Source organism: Amblyraja radiata, chromosome 20, assembly GCF_010909765.2.
Source record: "Amblyraja radiata isolate CabotCenter1 chromosome 20, sAmbRad1.1.pri, whole genome shotgun sequence".
Taxonomy (NCBI): domain Eukaryota; kingdom Metazoa; phylum Chordata; class Chondrichthyes; order Rajiformes; family Rajidae; genus Amblyraja; species Amblyraja radiata.
Window position 1 is genome coordinate 21174718 of NC_045975.1, and position 21992 is coordinate 21196709.

A 21992-nucleotide genomic window follows, 5' to 3' on the forward strand; every position below is an offset into this window, starting at 1 on the left:
TTCATTTTTGTAGAAAGTTATATTGAGATGTGGAGGTGCTTGCTTAATTATTATATCTCACACTATTAATAGAATTAGTATGCCCTGTTCATGGAAAAATCAAAGCATATATTGCTCGTGTCACCAATTACATTGTAAGAGCCTTGCCACCATGAAAGGTCTTGTTGATACAAAACGGCCACACACTTCTGTGAATTTCAGCAATGAGTGTTGGTTCTCACCTGCACTCAGCAAATTCAAGATCCACTATTTCTCTGCAGATTTGTAAGCAAACTGTGCCCAATTTTCCCACCATAACATTGTTCTCTAGTTTGGTGCTATTTTGTAACTTTTTAATTTTTTTGTTTATTAGAAGCAGTGTACAAAAATATAAACAGCGGCACATGACTTAATACAGTTATTGTACAGCTTCAATTTTAATTTTTAGCTAAAGATGAAAGAGAAGAAGAGAGAAAAAGCAAGAGAGAGAGAGAAAGTGAGTGTGCAAGAATAGAACCCATAGACTACCAAATTGGTGTAGTAAGAGTGAGTAAGTAAAATAAATAAGAAAGATGTAGAGAAATAAAAAGACAAAAACAGAAAGAAAAACTAAAGGTGATGATATACCTGCTTCGTATCCCTCCCCACTCATCACCCAACCCATAATTAGATTTAATTCTAAAATTGTGTTGCACCATACTATGCTTGTAATGAATCAATGAATGGTGTCCATGTCTTCGAAAATTGCTCTGGTTTTTCTGCTAAGACAAGTCTCATATTTTCAAAATGTAGTGTCTCAAACATGTTTATAATCCACATTTTAAGAGTAGGGGCAGATGTATGTTTCCAGATTTTGAGTATTAGTTTTTTTGCCATTATCAGACCATAATTGAGGAAACGTCTTTGAAATATTGATAGCTCAGAGCAGGCTTCTGACGTTCCTAACCAGTTCCGTGTCGGGGTCCAGTTTTGATTGTAATGTTTTTGAGAAAAATTCAAAAATTCCTCTCCAAAAGTTATGTAATTTTATGCAAGAGGCGAAGGAATATGTTGTAGTTGCTTCTTGAAGGAGACGTTTGTCACAAATAGGAGATACATTTGGAAAGATCTTATTCAGTTTACTCTTTGATTAGTAGAGTCTGTGCAGTATTTTTAATTGAATTAAAGTATGTCTAACTTTAATCGAATAATTGTGTATATATAAAAGGTTTTCTTCCCATCTGGCTATTTTGTAACCTAACCCTCCATTTTCACAATGTCACATGATTTGCTGGGCAAATACACCATGAAGTACCAAATGAGAAATTATGTTAAAATTGATACATATGCTTTTGGTCTGAGTTATTAGGTTTAAATTCAACCTAGTGAAGGACAAATATATTGATACTTAAGTTCCTTACAGCAGAGCACAGTCTGTATTTATTTATTCCAATATTCATGTGCATTAACTCAGTTTCAGATGTATGCATATCTTTTGAGGATAGGGGTTAAACTATGATAATTTTCACAGCTGAAAGGCTTGTTAGCATACAAACATGTCTCATGTACAAATTATTGTTATTTGAGTTGAGAGATCAAACATTCATGATATTGTCTCAGCCATGACCACCAGGAAAGAAGGGAAGGGGAGAGAAAAGAATAAAACTGGGGAGAGAGAGAGAGCAGATTATTTTCATTGTTAAGCACCTGATGCACAACATACAATGACAAAACTGAAAAGAGAGAGAAACCACCTGAAATCTTTTCTCAGTCATAACTGCTCAGTTTGATTACTCAGCTTGAAGGAAAGTGGTAAATGAAGACATTCATGCACAGTTGCCATAGCAACCTGGAATAACTGGGTTGCCAGCGTGTTATTGCTATAATTAATATAGCAGCAGACAGCATGACTGCAAAGAAAGTCATGTGATTTCTCTGTAAAATTTATCATCAGTAAAATACTGGCATTTTAAATATTTCTAATTTAACGATATCACCAATTTGCAGTTACAAAGTGTCTCCAACATAATTAAATATCAAAGTACGTAATAGAGGATGAAATAAAAAAAAAAAATAAAAAAATATTTAACATGGAAAAAAGCGCAGATTGTTGCATGTGCTATTCATAGAATAGCAAATAAAAATGCTGTGGAAAAAATGAGGATCAAATATTTTTTCAGAATCCACATTTTTTTTTGTTCTGCAAAACTATTAGAAAAAATGGTAAAACATAAAAAATATTAGTATTGAAATTATTGTGTTTTCAGCATTACATTATTTTGCTAACCCTATTATAATTTGAAATCACTACATTTTTTGCAAGAGTTACCAGTATGTGCAAAAGAGGAAAAGCATGAAAAAACTTTAGGGGGGGGTTATTGAGATCAGTTTATATTAGCAAAGACGTGATAAAACATGCTCTTCCAAGATCTGTCATTTCTAGGTTGTATTTTAATTTGTATGCTGTGGAGTGTGAACAATTTCCAGTTATATTGCTGTATCTGTTCTTCTCAGCTATATGACTAATGGGCATACACTTATGACTCAGAATTTATCACTCATACATTTTTCAAGCCAGCATCTGTATTTTAAGTGAAGCAACTCCAATCCACACTGGATTTAATTTAAGCACAAAAGGACATCAGTTGGAGTCTGCACATACCCCGGTATATTGTACCATATAATTCAATCAACTAAGTAGTATATTGACCAAGCAGATAAGGAATGGCAGTAATATGTACATTAGGATGGTGGTCAACTTGGAAGTGAACCTAGAGGTGGTGATGGTCAAAGTGCCTGTTGATCTATGGGTGGAGGTATTTTGGAAGTGGGGAATGCAGAAAAAGAAGTTGGATTGGAGGATAACCTAATAATATGTACTGGTTATTTTCTCAACACAAAAAGACAGTTTGTTCTATGCAACCAAAAATCTTAATGTATATGTCACATGCCCTTTTCTTGTTCTCCTCTTGAGCTCAATCAACTAGAGGAATCACTGCAAATGGAAAACCTCTCCAAGGATGCAAAATGCCATCCAGTGGAGACACAGAAGATTACAGATGCTGTAATCTGGAACAAAGTAACAACTGATAGGACACAAAGCTGGAGTAACTCAGCAGGACAGGCAACATCTCTGGGGAGAAGGAATGGGTGACATTTCAAATCGAGACCCTTCTTCCTTCTCTCCAGAGATGCTGCCTGGCCCGCTGAGTTACTCCAGCTGTTTGTGTCTATCTTCGGTTTAGACCAGCATCTGCAGTTCTTTCCTACACAAAGAAACAACTGCTGGAGGAACTCAACAGATTGAGCAGCATCTGGGGGGACTCCAATGTAGCTGTAGATATGGTTGATGGGGCAGCCTGCAAGTAAGACTGAAGTGCATGGAGACATAGTCATACAGCGTGGAAACGGACTCTTTGGCCCAACATGCCCCATTTACACTAGTCCCACCTGCCTGCTTTTGACCCATATCCCTCTAAACCTACCATATCCAAGTATCTGTGTAAACCTGTCTAGCGTATAGCTCAGGCCTTTGAGTCCTGGCAACATCCTCGTAAATATGGTTAGAGGAATGAATCTGGGATTAATTGGAGGCTGAGAATCCACAAACTGTCTTCATCAATGGGTTGGTGGTGGAGAGAGCCAACAAACTTCACGTTCCAGGGAGTGCATACCTCAGAGGATCTGTATTGGGCCCAGCTCATTGATGCAATCATAAAGAAAGCTCATCAACGCCTCTGTTTCCTTAGAAGCTTGAGGAGATTCTGTATGTCGACTAATACTTTCTTCTACGTCTACAGGTTTACAGCAGCAGGCAGATTGACTAGTTGCATCACGGCCTGGTTCGACAACTCATTCCCAGGAACATAGGAGATTACAAAAGGTGGTGAACTATTGAGGGAAAAGGTGTAATGAGACAGAAAATGGGGCCCCTCAGGAATCAAAGCGGTCAACTCCATGTGGAGCCACAGGAAATGGGCAAGATCCTCCAGAATCTCCTCTTTTTTATGAAGTTTATGAATAACTTTATTGGCCAAGTATTCACATACAAGGAATTTGCCTTGGTGCTCCGCCCGCAAATTACATGACATACAGTGACAGTTAGGAATGATACATAAAACATTAAACATTAATAATAAAACATTATTGATTAAACATGTGAATTAAATAAAGACCAGAGCAAAAAGAGGCTACAGATTTTTGGTTATTGAGTAGAAAAAAGCTGTTTTTATGTCTGGCTGTGGCAGCTTTGACAGTCCGGAGTCGCCTTCCAGAGGGAAATAGATTCAAAGAGTTTGTGGCCAGGGTGAGCGGGGTCAGTTATGATCTTACCCGCTCGCTTCCTGGCCCTTGCAGTATACAGTTCGTCAATGGAGGGAAGGTTGCAGCCAATAACCTTCTCAGCTGATCAGCCGATTCGCTGCAGCCTCCGGATGTTGTGCTTGGTGGCTGAGCCAAACCAGACCATGATGGGGAAGGTGAGGAGACTCTACGATGACCATATAGAGTTGGACAATCATTGCCTGTGGGGGGGGGGGGGGGGGTGAAAGATTGCAACCTTCACGTGGTCCGCCCTGTTTCGATGAATGCAAACAACCCGGCGTGCGCAATCAAATAAGATCATATAGAACAAGTTGTCCTACAACTTTAGGCTGTGCACGCCATACGCAAGAAGAAGATTGCCTGTGGCAGACTGTGCTTCCTCAGCTGCGCAGGAAGTACAACCTCCGTTGTGCCTTTTTGACTGTGGAATTGATGGTAGCCCCCCACTTAAGGTCCTTGGAGATGATGGCTCCCAGGAATTTAAAATAATCCACCGATGTGACTGTGATGTTGTTGATGGTGAGTGGGGTGAGCTCTCCTAAAGTCTACTATCAATTCCACTGTCTACATATATATATATATACACACACACACACACACACACACACACACACACACACACACACACACACACACACACACACACACACACACACACACACACACACACACACACACACACACACACACACACACACACACACACACACACACACACACACACACACACACACACACTCCCCAATCACACACACACCCTCCCCAATCACCACTGATTAAGGGTAAGGTGTGAAAACGACAGGTACAAGCAGACGAGGATACGGAAATGTAGAACAGTTCGTCGGTTCAATGCTGGAATAATGACTTACTCCGGACTTCAATGCGTGTGACACCTGCCGCAAGCAACAACGTTAAACTAATAGTGACATCCTCGTTTCTCTTTACCCTAACTTAAAGCAATAAAACTGAATGAAAAAAAAAAGCAAAATAGACGAAGATGTGTGTATTATTAACATGGGGCCTAATTATTTTTTGATGGAGTCCATGGTCTCGGAACGCAGTTGCTGCAACTGCTCAGTGGGAGTGAACGACGAGTGACGGACCAACCGTGGTCCTGGTCGCCATTGATCTCCAGATCGGCTGCAGGTTACCAGGGAAACGTTGTTTTTTTACACCCATCAAACCGGAGAGTGAGAAGAGCGGAGAGAGGAGAGGCGAAGAATGGCGAGAGGTTGTTGGTTTTGGCCTTTCCTGCTGCTGCTGCCGCTGCTGTGTCTGGTTGTGCTGACAAGGAGCGAGGAGAACAAGGTAGGGAATGCGGAGAAGGGCCTCTGGGCCCCGGGCTCGTTCGCTCCCAAGCGCTTCTCCCGGACGGCGGCCAGGCCAGGCCTCGAGACGCCGCTGGTTGACAGAAAGCACCAAAAACAATAAACTAAAAACAAAAACAAAAAACTCCGCATAAATCAGGAAATCTGAAATAAAAACGAAAATGCTGGAGGTATTTAGCAGGGCAGGCTGTCCGTGGACACGGAAAAATACAATTTATAGTGTCGATACCCTTCATTAAAACTTCTCGAAAGCTCATGGCTTGTAGAGCAACAGTATTTTCTAAACACGATCCATTTTTACCCTTATTTTTTAAGTGGTTCGCAGGTCATGTTGCTGAGCACTTTGAGGCCATGAATGTCAATTTTGGCAACTCTGCAAATTAGCCATGGGACCATAAGACAAAATAATTTGATGCTACATTGTACATATATGTAAGGCAATCTACTAATTCTATAGATTGTAAATGCTAAACTTCTTTCCTGTTCAAACTGACAATTGGGGTAGTTCACAGTTTTGGAGTGGTGATGTGCAGTAGGATGTTTTCCGTGGAAAGATATATTTGCAATGGTCTTCACATGGAATATTTCAGAATAGGCATTTATTTCTCAATTGTAGTTATGTACTGAATAGTAGGTGATATATATATCATAGTTTTAAATCATGTATAATTCATGTCCCATTCTGGGCTAAATATTCATCTGTTCGTTTGCAGAATTCTGACGATATCAGGTGCAAGTGCATTTGTCCACCATACAAAGATAACGCAGGCCATATTTATAATAAAAATGTAACACAGAAAGATTGGTAAGTATAGTTTTACCTCAAAAGTGAATCTATTAATACTTAAAAAGCAAATACAGTAGACTCGTTTTCACGAACCCCTTTATAACGGATTTCAAATATAATGGATGGACCTGCCAATGCCATCCCAAGCTCGCAACCCCATCGTGGATGCTTATAGCCCTGGCTTTCGACACTACTCCCGACTTGCAAGGTCCACCAGCAAGCCTTTCTCCACCAATCAATCAATCAGTTTTATTCGTGTGGTCGTATAACCGCTTGGTCCGGTTGACGCAGCTGTTGCAGCTCATGTTGTATCTCCGGGAAAGCTTTCTTTGGGCTTTTGCCGCTGACAAGACGCGCTCGGTCACTGTGGGGCTTCCTCCCCTCTCACCAGCGTTGCTTTGGCCGCCTCCCACATCTTTGCTGCCGATTCCTCCTCCCGTTGCTCCGTCCCTTCGGTCTCTTCTACACACTCTAACTTGGAAGTGACAGGAGGTGAGAATGGAGGGAGTCCGGCGGTGACCGAGTGTGTTTACTTGTTGGCAGTGACCTGAAGAAAGCACTGTCACCAGGGGCTACAACGTGAGCCGCAACAAAAGTCGTGTCACTGGGCCATGTGGTGGGTGAAGAAGGGCACACTGGTGCAGACCAGTGGCATTGGCACCTAGTTTTAAGGCACTCTAATAATTTTCCTGCGGAAGTGATGTCTGATTGCCCAAAGCAATTGTCTGACAATAACTTAAGTCAAAGAATTTTAAATATTTCTTTGTGGGCCAATCCTTTGACTATCAACACACTTGCAGAGACTTGCTAATTTCTGAAGCTGTCTGTTACTAAAAGTATAACAGTGTAATTGTTACTGAAATACTCCTTGGCTTCTGCTGCTAAATGCTGGAAGTCACATATAGTCATTCCTGCAGGTTTGTGATTGCCGTAAGTATGTAGAAGTACTACAAGTTTATCCTTGGGGATAGGTGTGTTATAAATGCTTGATCATTGCAAATCTTAGATTCTAGTGGGTAAACAAACAGATACAGATTCATGAGGTTGTCCAAGACAGATAGATTTGATGGTTTATACCCAAGATAGACTTTATAGATCCTAGTTTGAAAACTTCTAATCATCATGGTTGCTGAATACCTGGCTGATGGGTATATCTTTTGCTTGTTGATTTTCCTGATGACGTAAAATGTAATAGACTGAGTATTTTGTTATTCTCTGTGGAACCCCGCATAATTGGATGTTGTTAGTTTAGCACAAGTTCTTGATGGTAAATAACGCACAAGCAAATTTTACATGATACTCTCAACAGTAATGCAGGGTAGGGTAGCATAATATTTATTTTACTTAACCCAGTAACTGAGGCTTGGATTAATAATCCCAGAGTATGTTGAGTTCAAATCCAAATGGAACTGTAAGCAATTAAATTTGTTTAAAAAAAAATCTTATCAAATAAGGTGGTATTGGTAAAAGTGATCAGGATGCAGTCAGTTGGTTGTTAAAGGCCCACTAGCTCTTGTGGCTAAGAAAATCAACAAATCTGCTATTCTTGCCAGGCATGATCAGTATGTGGCTCCTGTTCCATATCAGTGGTTGTGATGTTGGATTGCCCTCAAAGTAGCTTAGTGTACTCTGTATTTGCATCAAACTGCTGTAATAGTTTGACTTGGCATAATGAAAATTGAAGAAAAAAGGAGAAATACCTTTCATAGCAGCTGCATTGTAGTACAATCAGGCCAACATGGTGGTGACATGGTGGTGACAGAAAAAAAGGAGGAAAGGAATGGGGAAGAGACGGAAGCAGAGGAAGGTTGAGATGTGTATTGAATGTTTGTGGACTTGGTCTTCTCGCTACTCCCCCATCTACACAAGTCGAGAGATAGGGTAATTCCTGCAGAGATTTCAGCTGCATAAATGCTACGATTGTATTCATTAAGTAGTGTCAGGCCTAGCAATGACAAAATATCAATACCGAGAACAAAATATCAATGTCCTAGTTAGATCACTTACATTCATATCTATTTGAGGAGTTGCTGCAGTGTTTGTTTCTACTAGTTTGACTATATGTGTAAAAACAAAGATTCTAAGCAGATCATTTCTGCTGGTGAGGCATTTACATGATAATAATACCATGATGTGTGTGAATTATGCCAATAAATGGCAACCATGCAGTAGTAGAGTAGTAGTAGTTATTTTATTGTCACATGCACCTAGATAGAGTGAAATGGTTTGTTTTGCATACAATCTAGTAAAATCATACTGTACATAAGCTCAATCATATATGTAAAATAGTGCAACGATTGAGTAAATTTCCTCTGAGGCAGTACACAAAGGGTTGCCATGTTTCAGATGCCATTTTGTAGATTTCAAGTATCAAATTCTTAAAAGTATCACCTTATCTTGACCTTAAAGGTCTGTTGGCCATCAGCAGTACAGGGGCAGTGATGTAGGGGTCAGCTTGGCCTGCCGTTGCTTCTTGTGATGAGGGGAAATTTTATTGTGGAGTATACTCCTTCTCACCATTTAGCCTCTTGGCTCCAGGCTGTAGGAACTGAAGCACATTGTTTTTGCTGACAGGAAATGCTGAGATTTGATGTGCAAACTCAATGTGAATAGGATGTTTGAGTTTTAGTTTAGTTTACTTTAGAGATACAGTGCGGAAACAGGCCAACCGGGTCCGCGCTGACCAGCATTCCTCGCATATTAACATTATCCTACACATACGAGGGTCAATTTGACTTTTATACCAAACCGATGAACCTACAAACCTGCAGGACTTTGGAGTGTGTGAGGAAACCGAAGATCTCAGAAAACACCCATGCAGTCACCGGGAGAATGTACAAACTCCGTACCAACCGTAGTTGGGATTGAACCCGTGTTTCTGGCGCGGTAAGCGTTGTAAGGCAGCAACTCTACTGCTGCGCCAACGTGCCACGTTCTGAAAGACTAATTCCAATTAGTTTAAAGGCCTGACCTAGATGTGGGATCATACAGCTCGCTGTAGCCGTGGCTCTGCTGCTACATGTACTTATTTAGCACGTCTTTGAGAATATTGCAGGCTGTGAACTGCAGTCCCAGCCCAGCACTAGCAGATCTGCGCCGCCGCCACCCCTCAGCAGTGCCCACCTGTAACTCTCGCACATCCCAGCTGCACCAATAGCAGCAACTTGCAGTGACCGCCTTCATCCCCGCCAACAGTAGCTCCAGCTCAGAGGGACACTCCACCTCTGGTGCCGTCTGGCCCATGCTGCCACCACGTTATTTTGTCCAATGTACGAGACCAAGTACCTGTTTGTCATAGATGGATCTGTCATAGAGAGATCCCTCACACGGGTTTCCCTTGTGCCCCATAGTTTTGCTATTCCTACCCTGAGACTGAAAGGATAGAGGTTCCCTGGTCCAGACCGATCACCCCACCAGCCTCCACATCCAGCACATCATTCTCTGACATTTGCTTCATCTCCAATGTGATCCCACCACCAGTCATGTGTCCCATTCCCACCCCATTCCACCTTCTGCAGAGACGGCTCCATCCACAACACCTTATTGAATCTTCCCTTTTCACCCAAACTATCCCCTCCCAGGGACCTTCCCTAGCAACCAAATGAGATGAACACCTGTCCCTATATCTCCTCCCTCACCTCCATCCAGGGACCCGACCAGTCCTTCTTGGTAAGACAGATTCAGGTGCACCTCCTCCAGCCTCTTCTATGGCAGCATGTTCCTGATGTAGCTTCCTGTACATCAGTGAAACCAAGCATAGACTGAGCGACCATTTCACCGAACACTTGTGCTCGATGCACCAAGGCCTCTAGATCTCCCAGTCGCTAACAATGATAACTTCCTCCTTTGCCAGAGTGAGGCCTTGGGTAGCTTACAACACAACAGATTCAACATTGAATTCTCCAATTTTAGGTAACTAACAACCCTACCCCCATCTTTCATCCCTCCCTTTCTTGTGCCTCTCCCCTTGCCCCACCTGGACCCGTACTTATTTCTTCCCAACAACCCCCCCCCCCCACCCCCACCCACATCTACTTGTTTGTTGTATCGGATTACTGTGATGGATCGGAGGGTGGTATTTAAAATAATTCTACCCACAACTGTCCAGTCGGGTGGTGTTTCAACCAGAAATGGGCGCAAACAGGTGAAACCGACACAGTGTACAACAGTTTCTGGGTATTTGGGATATCTTTGCAAGTGAAAATGTAACATCTGTGTTATGTTTACATAGAACTTATTCTTAGCTGTTACCATCAGATGGTGCTATTGCATGCAGTATTATGCTCCTCCACATGAAGCTGCTTGTTGAGCCTCTAAATTGCCACTGGTGCCACCGCCACTCCCCCTGGCAGTGTGCTCCAAGCACCCACCCCTCTCTGTGCAAAATAAATGTCTTGCTGTTGTAGAAAAGTTCAGTATCAGTGACACAACGGTAGAGTTGCTACCTTACAGCGCCAGAGGCCCGGGTTCAATCCTAACTATGGATGTTATCTGTACGGATTTTGTATATTCTCCCTGTGATCCCGTGGGTTTTCTCCGGGTGCTCTAGTTTCCTCCCATATTGCAAAGACATGCAGGTTTGTAGACTAATTGGCTTCTATAAATTGTCCCAAGTGTATAGGATAGAACTAGTGTACGGGTGATCATTGGTCGGTGCGGACTGGGTGGGCTGAAGGTTCTGTTTCCACACTGTATTAACTAAAAAAATCAAATACTTAGCCAGTGCTGACCTTTTTGGCTGAAATCTTTCAAGGTCGGCATTTTGATGGTAAGAATGTTGATTTATGCTCCTCCACGTGAAGCTGCTTGCGGATGCCAATTGTGAAGCCCTTTACAGGTGTTCGAAAACAGAAGCTTTCATCCCCGAAGAGAAAAATTACCATGTTATACCATATAAGGTTTTACTTCTCCAACTTGAAGCCTTTTTTTGTGTTTTCTGTTTCAAGTGTGTTCAGTAGAAAAAATCCAACATTTGTTAGCAGTTCTTTCTGGAGGCATTACATAAAAATTGAACAAATTACAAATTCCTATTAATACTGATCTGTATTAGTGCTGAGTATCACACTGAGTATTAGTGCTGAGCTTAATGACATTGTGATAGAATTAAAATGTATATTAAATGGTTTTAAAACTATATTACCACTTTTCTAAAGGTTTATTTATGCAGCATTTCCGATTTATACTTACAGTGCAAAAACTGAAACTGCCGAAATGCATTGAAGAAATTTTATACTGTTGTTAATTATTTATTTTAATTCAAATAGATTCTATGAAAAAAAATTCCAATGTTGACAATTCAAAGTATTCTGATTCAACATCAGTTACACAGGTCTGTTTACCCAGAGGATGGTGGTGTCTGGAATGCTGTGCCAGGGGTGAGGTGGGTTGGTGGCAGATATGATAGTGGCATTTAAGAGGCTTTTAGATGGGCACAGGAACATGCAGGGAATTTACAGGCGGATAAGATTAATTTATCTTGTCGTTGTGTTCGGCAAAGAGATTGTGGGCCGAAAGGTTTGTTCCTGTGCTGCACTGTTCTATGTTCTAACATCAATTTTAGATTTACTCTAGGGACCAAATATAAGGGCTATAATAAAACATTTATAATACCTTTGCTTATTTGAATAGAATTAAAATATTGTCTTTTTTTCAGTGATTGCCTACATGTTGTTGATCCCATGCCAGTTGCTGGACAAGATGTTGAAGCTTATTGTTTAAGATGCGAGTGCAGATATGAAGAACGAAGCTCTGTTACAATTAAGGTATTTAAAACATTTAAGCCATAAAAGCTTTCTTCCCACTAACACATTTTGCTTAATTCATTTTTGAAGTTCAAATGTATTGCATAATCTAGTGGTAATAAGTGGGAACATCCTTTCTTATTTTTCACTCAATTTTCCCTTTTCATGCCACATAGCATATTTAGGCAAGCAACTTTGTTATTGCTAAATGGAAACAGTTAATGTAACTAAAGATTAAAACGTTTTCACTTTTTTTTATACTGTTTGAACTTGCTTGGTGGTGTGAAATGTGATGTATACTGACAACTGTGAGATGTAAACCTTATGTGACTGAAGTCCCAACATCCAAGACCTTCTAATGGTTGGAACAGTACAGCACAGGAACAAACCTTTTGACCCACAATCTCTTTGCCGAACACAACAAGTTCTTGAAGTAAATTTACTAATTTCAGGTTGGATTTACTGCTCCTGATAATTTTGCATTGATTTTATGTCACTCTACATATCGCTCTCCATTTGCTCCACCTGCTTCTCACCACTTCTTGAATTACAGACTTGAATTATAATACTCCTGATCATTAATTGCTCTTCTACTGGGATAAACTATTATTGTATGGTTGTGGGCAGCATAATTTCTGGTGGGACCCCGGGATTACGATTCTTTGATATCTTGTCCAGATTGGAGACATTTTACTATATTTATATCCACTGAAGGGGCAATGAGGGATGTATCAATGTTATTAGGACTGATAATTCTTGAAGCTTATACCTAAGAGTGCTCAATGTGAGTTCAGCCTTTCCCAAAATATTCATCATCACCATGCTTTCTTGCAGCTTTCCTTTCTAAGTCCTCCCAATTTGCTTCTGTAGAGTCAGGTTTATTTAATAACATTCAAGAACTGTCATTCTCATAGCACTGGCAGAAAGATCTGAATAATGTAATCTAACTTGTCTGCAGGTGACGATTGTTATTTATTTGTCTATCCTGGGCTTGCTGCTGCTTTATATGATTTATCTGACACTGGTGGAACCCTTGCTGAAAAAACGTTTGTTCCATTCAAGACCATTGCAAAACGAGGAAGACTTTGGGGTGAGTTCAAATGCAACAGCAAAAAGTCTTAAATATTTACATTGGTAATGAATAAAGGCCTGATAATAAAGTCTATGGAACATACAGCATTGGTTATTGGATGAGAAACAATTTCATATCTGCCACATGAAATACATAATTTTTGAAATGTAACATTTTGAATCACGTAATTGTACAGTAACTGTAAATTGCTTGTCAATTTCAGTGGCTTCCAGTAGTGTAACTAGCAGCCTGTGTTCTCAAAGAGACAGTGGGGATGCTCCGTCCATGAGAAAACTGAGACCCGTAATAAAGAGGTCCATAATAATGAGGGCAGACTGTAATTACAAGAATGAATCTTGATCAGATTTTGCGTTTAATATAATTAATATGTAAAGGCAGTTTAATTTTATCATGAGCCAACCATGTTCTGCTGCACAGCTAATATTGTGTAACAGGCACCATGTTACTAGACTAATGAAATTTCAGTGGGTCTTTGTCTTCTGTATCGTATCTGTTGCAAGGAAGTAAATACAGGGACAATGGCGCTGAGGTAGAGTTGTTTCCCTCTGGCACCAGAGACCCAATTTGTTCCTGACTACGGGTGCTGTCTATATAGAGTTTGTATGTTGCCCCTGTGACTGCATGGGTTTTCTCTGGGTGCTCCAGTTTCCTCCCACATTCCAATACGTGCAGTTTTTTTAGGTTAATTGACTTCTATAAATGGCCCCTAGTGTCAGGATGTGAAACTGGATTAATATAGAATTAGTGGAAGTGTGATCATTGGTTGGCACGTACTCGGCGGGCCGAACGCCCTGTTTCCACGCTGCATCTCTTAACTAAATGAACCAGAATAACAAATTTAAAAGCTAGTTTCCTTTATAAACTTGGATATGGGAATTTATTATTGTAAATATTGTTGAGGAAATTGATAATTGCATAATTCTTTTTAAATTTCATGACCAAATTTTTAATTTGAAAATCATGATAAAACTATTGCATCCTCTACTATTTGCAACTTCATGATTTCTAAATATGTATAACTTAATGTGGAAATATCTAAATTGATGTTGATGGTTCAGTATTTCTCCACTGGCTCTGCTGTTTGCAGCTTTATCGCCACAATCAAGGAAGATCATTTGAATTAAGCTTTTTATGAACTAGTCCCATTGCGATGTGCTCAGTACATTTTATACAATGTTGGAGATCAAATTGATCTCCTCCAACATCAAATCTCAATTAAAATTGCCTTATATCTTGAAATTAAAATACATCAATTATTAAACTTCAAAAAATTCACCAAGCAATAATAATGATTAATAATAATATAATAATTATAATAATAATTATAATATTATTATTAATAATTATTATTTTAATTATATTTTAATTTCAAGATATAAGGCAATTTTAATTTCATGATGACTGGTGGTCCTGGTGATTGAAAAGGACTTGCGAAAGAACTTGCAAATCGATGGAGGATAGAATACTAGTAAAAGAGATTTTGGTGAGTTGACTGGAGGCTGGAATTCTCTGCCTCAGAGGGCGGTGGAGGCAGGTACTCTGGATGCTTTCAAGAGAGAGCTAGATAGGGCTCTTTAAAAATAGCAGAGTCAGGGGATATGGGGAGAAGGCAGGAACGGGGTACTGATTGGGGATGATCAGCCATGATCACATTGAATGGCGGTGCTGGCTTGAAGGGCTGAATGGTCTACTCCTGCACCTATTGTCTATTGTTATATCCAAGTATTTTACCAAATGGTGAATGACAGGTATTAAATCAAGCTTAAAGATTGAAGTTGAGAAATTAAATTAGTAGGTGGCACAATGGTGTGTAGGATAGTACTGGTGTACATGGTGATCACTGGTTGGCATGGACTCGGTGGGCCAAAGGGCCTGTTTCCATACTGTATCTGTAAAGACTAAGGAACATGATTATAACAAAACTAGTAGTCAACAGAGGGGGAGGGAGAATGGTGTTTGTTTTTGCTCATTGCTAAAACCGAGTAAAGGATTATCATTGTATAAGTAGTAGAAACAAGTAACTGCAGATGCTGGTTAATACACAAATGAACTCAGTGCTGGTGTAATTCAGCGGGTCGGCAGCATCTCTGGAGAACATGACTTGGTGACATTTCGAGTCAAGACCCTTCTTCAGGTCTGGAACTGGACCTGGGATGCAGATAAGTTGTGCGGGTGCAGCCTGCTGGCGGCTGGGTGAGACGCAAGGATCAGCGGAGTCATTGGTCACGGCTCCGGGCGGCCTGAGTGCAGGTAAGAGTTGACGGAGGCAGTAGCACCCGTGACCTGAAGTGGCCGAAGAAGCTGTGTGAACCGGGGTGGTGTCGGCTGCCGAGCTTGGAAGTGGCCGGGGAGGTGGTGCTGGCCAGGGGTGGAGTTGGTAGCCCGGCCTGGAAGCGGCTAGGGATGAGGTGCGGCCACAGTTGGCATAGGTTGCCCGGCCTGGCGGTGAAGGTCAGTGGGTCCGTCTGCTATAACCAAAATCTGTTAGAAAGAGGTCTGTAATAAAGAGGGTTTACAGTTTTGTGCTTACTTTTGGTCACTCTGTTGTAGGAAAGATGTCAAACTGGAAAGGTTGCAGAGAACATTTACGAGGATGTTGCCAGGACTTGAGCTATAGGGTGAGGTTGAGCTGGGTAGGACTTTATTCCTTGGAGTGCAGGAAAATGTGTGGTGATCTTACGATTATGAGAGGAATAGATAGTCAATTCAGTATTTTACCCAGAATAGGGGAACCAAGAACCAGAGGACACAGGTTTAAGTTGATGGGGAAAATAATTAATAGGAACCTGAGGGGCAACATTTTTATACAATGGGTGGTAGGTATATGGAACGAGCTGTTGGAGGAGGTAGTTGAGGCGGATAGTGTCACAATGTTTAAAGAACATCTGGGCAGGTACATGACTAGGATAGGTTTGGAGGGATATTGGCCAAACACGGGCAGGTGAGACTAGTGGCATGTTGATCGGCATGGGCAAATTGGGCTGAAGGGCCTGTGGCAGTATCTTGGGGAGGGAATGGAATTGATTGCAACTTTTAATAATGTTTTTAGGAGGGTCTAAAGAAGATGACTGGTCTTTTCTGTATTGGACTGGAGAATATTGTGGCTTATTCAAGAGTGGACATCATGCATTGAAGGGCTCAAGAGACATTGGAGCTGGATTTGATTGTTGTCTTTGAACATTGGAACCCCAGAGCTGTCCTTTGATATTGCCAAGGAGTAATGGATGAAACTTTGTATTCTGTTTAAAATCAAAGCTCATTCATTTAGAAAATGTCTTTGACTAGTGCCTTACTTAAATTCTGATATTGCAAACCCTACCACATCAAGCCTACCTCATCTTACCACAAATCTGTTTCAAAAGGTCAACAGCTCTCTTGCTCCTGAAATGCATGGGTTGAAGGGATAGGACCCAGTGGCTACTGAAAAGAGAGAGGAATTGCATAAGAAGTTGCATGACATGTGGGTCTTGCACCTGAGGCTAGAAGAAGGTTATTCAGCCCATCGTGTCCAGACTGGCTCACAGAACGATCCTACTCTCTCACTAAGTATACTTGTAATTTCTTCATGTTTAAACTAGTTTTGGAATCATATGAAGTCAAAGCCACACACAGAGCAGAATTAAAAGCTTATAATGAAATTTGAGAAGTAAATGAGGGAAAAATGGAGCTATTTTTAAAAAGTCAACAAGTATCTCTTTGCAATTGTCTTGCTCTTAATAAGTAGTCAACCGTGGATTGTCAGAGCTTGATAGGTGATAATCCTAGCAGATGATATAATTTTAAACTATAGAAAACGCGCAAAATGAGGAAACCAAAGGAAATCACGTTACCTATAATTGGAGAGTTCAATGTTCACCCCTCCCCCCCCGTCCTCTTCCACCTATATCTCTTCTTCTGACTTCATAATTTGCTCCTCTTCTCGTTCCTCCTCTTTTCTCCTTAGTTTATAACCTTTCGCCACCTCTTCATCTCTTGCCTTCGTCCACCCATCTGCCATTGAAACGCCCCCACCTGTATACACATATCACTTGCCAGACCATTTCCTGCCCCTCCACCACTTGTCAGCTTTCTTATTTCCCTCCCTCCCACCCGCCTCCACACAAAACCGGGTGGCACCGCGAGCGGCAGCCCCGCTAGCAGCCCGTGTGTTTAAAAAAAAATTTTTTTTTGTTATTTTTAGAGCGTCTAAATGTATGTTTTAATGTTTCTCGGTAGGGGGGTGGGGGAAAATAGGGGGAAACCGTTTCCAGTCACTTCCCTCGACGGAGATGCAACTTTTTCCCATGTCGCATTTTCGCCCCCCCTCGCGGACTAACAACTAGATTGGTGCAGCCTCTTCAGACCCCAAGAGCGGCAGCCCAGAGCTTCTTGCCACGGGCGCGGTGCGGACTTCAACATCGCGGAGCTGCGATCCTTTGCCGAGGATCGTCAGTGTTGGAGCTCCGACCGCGGGACCTGTGGATTTTAACATCGTGAACCCGTGGTCTCCGGTAAGAAGCGGCTGATTCGGGAACTCCAAGCAGCGGAGTGTGTTCTGATCCGTCCCGACGTCGGAGTTCCGATCATCCCGACGAGATGGCCTGAGCATCTGTAGCGGCGACTGTGGAGGGTTCAAGGCCCCGACCACGTGTGAACAAAGGAGGAAGATGACTGAACTTTATTGCCTTCCATCACAGTGAAGAATGCTGATTCCACTGTGGTGGATGTTTATGTTAAATTCTATTGTGTATTGTGTTCTCTTTACTTGTCTGGCAACTCAAATATCACTGTACCTTAATTGGTGCATGTGAAAATAAATTTGAACTTGAAATGAATTTAAAGAAGGGTCCAGCTCTTCTCGCCAGGTCATCACACACTTAACAGGGGCATATTCATTTTTGCAGCAGAAAGCTGTTGGCATCCTGGAGTAACTGCTCTGAGTGGGTATATAAAAGGAAGGCAGATACTAGCGGGGCGGCCATGTGAAGGTGAAGTGCCTTGGGGAGTGTATGTGTGAGACTTTGGCTTGACGGGTTTTGTGGAGGATGTGTGAGGCTTTGGGTCGAGCTGCTTCCTTATGGCGCCAGAGTTGCGGGTTCGATCCTGACTAAGGGTGCTGTCTATACGGAGTTTGTACATTCTTTCCGGTGATCGCATGACTTTTTTCTAGGTGCTCCGGTTTCCACCCACACGTCAAAGACTAACAGATTGGTAGGTTAATTGGCTTCGGTAAAATTTGAAATGCTCCCTAGTGTTTAGGATAGTGTTGGTGTAAGGGGTGATCACCAGTTAGCGCGGACTCGGTTGGCCGAAGGGCCTGTTTCAGCGCCGTATCTCTAATGTCTAAAGGCTTCGTAGGGGGTAAGTGCGAGGCATTGGCACGAGAGCTTCATGGAGGGTAAATGCAAGACTTTGGCTTAGAAACATAGAAAATAGGTGCAGGAGTAGGCCATTCGGCCCTTCGAACCTGCACCGCCATTCAATATGATCATGGCTGATCATCCAACTCAGTATCCTGTACCTGCCTTCTCTCCATACCTCCTGATACCTTTAGCCACAAGGGCCACATCTAACTCCCTCTTAAATATAGCCAATGAACTGGCCTCAACTACCTTCTGTGGCAGAGAATTCCAGAGATTCACCACTCTCTGTGAAAAATGTTTTTCTCATCTCGGTCCTAAAAGATTTCCCCCTTATCCTTAAACTGTGACCCCTTGTTCTGGACTTCCCCAACATCGAGAAGCTTAGTGGAGGGTTAGTGCGAGGCTTTGGCTCAAGAGGTAAAAAGGATGACTGAGCTAACAGGAACAGTCTGTTTTCTTGAGGGCTGCTTTCTGCAGGTAACCCTGTCATTAAATTAATTATCACTCATCAAATGAGCAGACAACATTTTGGGTGGAGATCCTCCTTCAGATTGACCGGCGAACAACGTTTCATGTCAGGACTGTTCTTCAGACTGATTTTACCAGTTATTCTTTTATAACTCTTCTTTGTTTGTGTCAAATCACCAGCAAGCCAGTTTTGATCCAGGCATTTGGTGCTGTCTCTGGGTTTCTTCATTCTTTGATCGACTGTATGGGTTTCCTTTGGGTGCTTTGGTATCCTCCAATGTCCTAAATTTATGCTAGTAGTTTAGTTCACTACTTAAATTGTCCCGACTGCAGGTACAGCTGAGTGCTTACTGAATTTCCTTGCTTTTGCTTCTCTTGCACTCTGAACTATTTTGTACTGCAAAATGGATTAGAATCATTTGAATGTTGGTGTGAATAAAAGTGATGTTGCTGCTCATACTTTGCATCCTGAGAGTAAAATTCATAATTTCCAATTGGATACTCAATGAAAAGATTGAAGCTAGTCTGTGAAGTGAGAAATACATCCCAGGGGTGATGGACCTTGCTAACGTATGAAGATGGAATGCTGCGGCTGCCTATCCTAATGGCAAAATGTGTACAATGCTGTCTTGTGATTGGTGGAAAAGCATTTAGACTGGAGGAAAGGAGTGTGTAGAGAGTGGAAGAAATGCAAGTTGTATGATCATTTTTATCACAGGAAAACCTAGTTTAAACATACAGTTTGGGAATAGGCCCTTCAGCCCGCCATGTCCACGTCCACCACCGGATACCTGTTCACACTAGTTCTATGTTATCCCACTTTCTCATCCACTCATCTACATACTAGTGGCAATTTAACAAAGATCAATTAATCTATACACCTGCACAATGTGGGAGGGCACATGGTCACAAGGAGAGCATGTAAACTCCACACAAACAGTGCCCAAGATCAATATTAAACCCGGGACACTAGCGCTATGATGAAAGTGTAGGTGGAAAACCATTTCTAGCACCGTCCACTATGATTGCTGTTTTTATAGGTTCTTACTTTGAGCAAATGAATTAGATGGAAAACTCCATGTAACTCATTTGCGAGTGTCCAATCTTTGCAAATAGTGAATGCAGGAATTTCTGTAAAATAGAAGAGACTTTTGGGTGATAGACAGCCTAAATAGATGGTAGAGTCAGATACCCAAATATTTTCCATCTGTTTATTTGTGCTTTAAGGACATGACCTGTACGGTTATGTACTTAGTGCTGGAAAGTAGAATCGGGTGGGGTAGCAACTAATTGCTGACGAGGCCCTTCAACTATTGTAAATATCTTTGACAATGAGAGTCATTTAATAAACCTGCTCATAATTAATATATTGTTTTAATTATAAGCCTCTATGAACAGTTTTAAAATACTTTAAAGAACAGTTAAATTACGAACAGTCTTAAAGTTAAATTAAAATAGATTATCAAATCCCCTGAAATCCCAGAGATTTAAACCTTCAAGATAAATTTAGGTATAAATTAATAATTCAGGGATTTTTTTTTAGAGTAGTGGGGGCACTTTCGGAGCAGGTTTTTTATACAGCGAGTAGTGGGGGCATGGAGCACTTTGCCTGGTGTGGAGGTGGAAGCAGATACAATAGTGTCATTTGAGAGGCTGTTATGTAGGCACATTGGATGTGCAGGGAATAGAGAGATATGGGTCATGTATGGGTAGATGAGATCAATTTACTTAGCATTATGGTGGGCACAGTCATTGTGGCCTGAAGTACCCGTTCCTATGCTGTACTGGTTAATGGTAAGTATGATCAGGCACAAAACTTAAACAAATTATTGTACACACTTAATTTTTTTTAACAGATTCTGAGTGTTTGTGAAAGTCCGAGACATACAAAAACATTTAAATTCCTGAATCCTTTTCAGCTGGTAAGTCAAGGGAAAAGACTCTGCCTAGAGATCCAACTGAGTTAGGAATGAACTTCAAGGGCAGGTGACTAGTGAAACCAAATAGCATGATAGTCAGTGAAACCAAATAGCATGATAGTCAGTGAAAAATCCTGCCAACGTGCAATTCCAACTGCACCTCCTAGTGCACAAACCTACAATTGTGAATTCACAGTTGAAGTACAATGAGAACTCTTCACATATCTGTTTTATTACAAAAAGTCAAACTGAAAATTGTCAACAGAAGAAAGAATTATGGACCAGTGATATGTAAGACTATGGGAAATTTATGAGAAATAGAGGTAATTTGGCCAATTGTGTTTATGCCAGTTGAAAAAATGTTATCCAGCCTGATCCCACATTCTACCATTAGGCCCATTACTCTGCAAGTCAAAGCTCTTGAAGTATGTTCTGCAATTGATGAGGGCACCAGTTTGTTGAGCATTGAATTCCAGACTTCTACTATCTTCAGTGAAATGTTTCTTCCTTCACTTCACTCTAATCTTACTGGCAATTAACTTTGATCTGTGGCTTATGTTTTTTTTTCCCCTAGGGGAAATGGCTCTCCCTCCATCTGCTCTCCTAATTTTGCACGCTAAATTTTGCAGGCTTCCTTCAACCTCCTCTGTTATAAGCTTATTCCAATTTTTCTTTGCTCTTACAAATTTCGAGTCCTGGCAAATCTCCTCGATGCTTTGTCTCATACATTCTCATCTTCCCTGTGAGGTTGTGACCAGAACTCTATGCAGCACTCAAATTGTGGTATATCTCAATTGTTGTATAAACTCCCTGGTCTTGTACTCTATATTTCAGATAGCAAAGGAAAGCACCATATGTACCAATTTAAACAGCTATTTGTAGATCATGTCAGTTATCTTTAAGGATCTGCATACGTGAACTTAAAGGTTCCTGGGTACCCGAACATCAATGAATGTGTTACTGTTTATTGTATGTTTCCTTGCCTTTGTAACTTTCCTGAATATATTCCTTACATTTCTCCAGATTAAATTAA

At 41.2% G+C, this 21992-nt stretch overlaps 1 protein-coding gene across 1 annotated transcript in view; it reads left to right on the plus strand.

Moving 5' to 3' along the window:
- Positions 1–5234: 5234 nt before the first annotated feature.
- Positions 5235–21992, plus strand: part of tmem9b (TMEM9 domain family member B) — a 29911-nt gene continuing 13153 nt past the window's right edge. The window contains exons 1-4 of the mRNA XM_033038983.1: positions 5235–5589; positions 6323–6414; positions 12050–12158; positions 13096–13227. Of these exons, the coding sequence (XP_032894874.1) occupies positions 5503–5589; positions 6323–6414; positions 12050–12158; positions 13096–13227 (420 nt within the window). The 5' untranslated portion in view covers positions 5235–5502. The remainder of the gene's footprint in view (positions 5590–6322; positions 6415–12049; positions 12159–13095; positions 13228–21992) is intronic.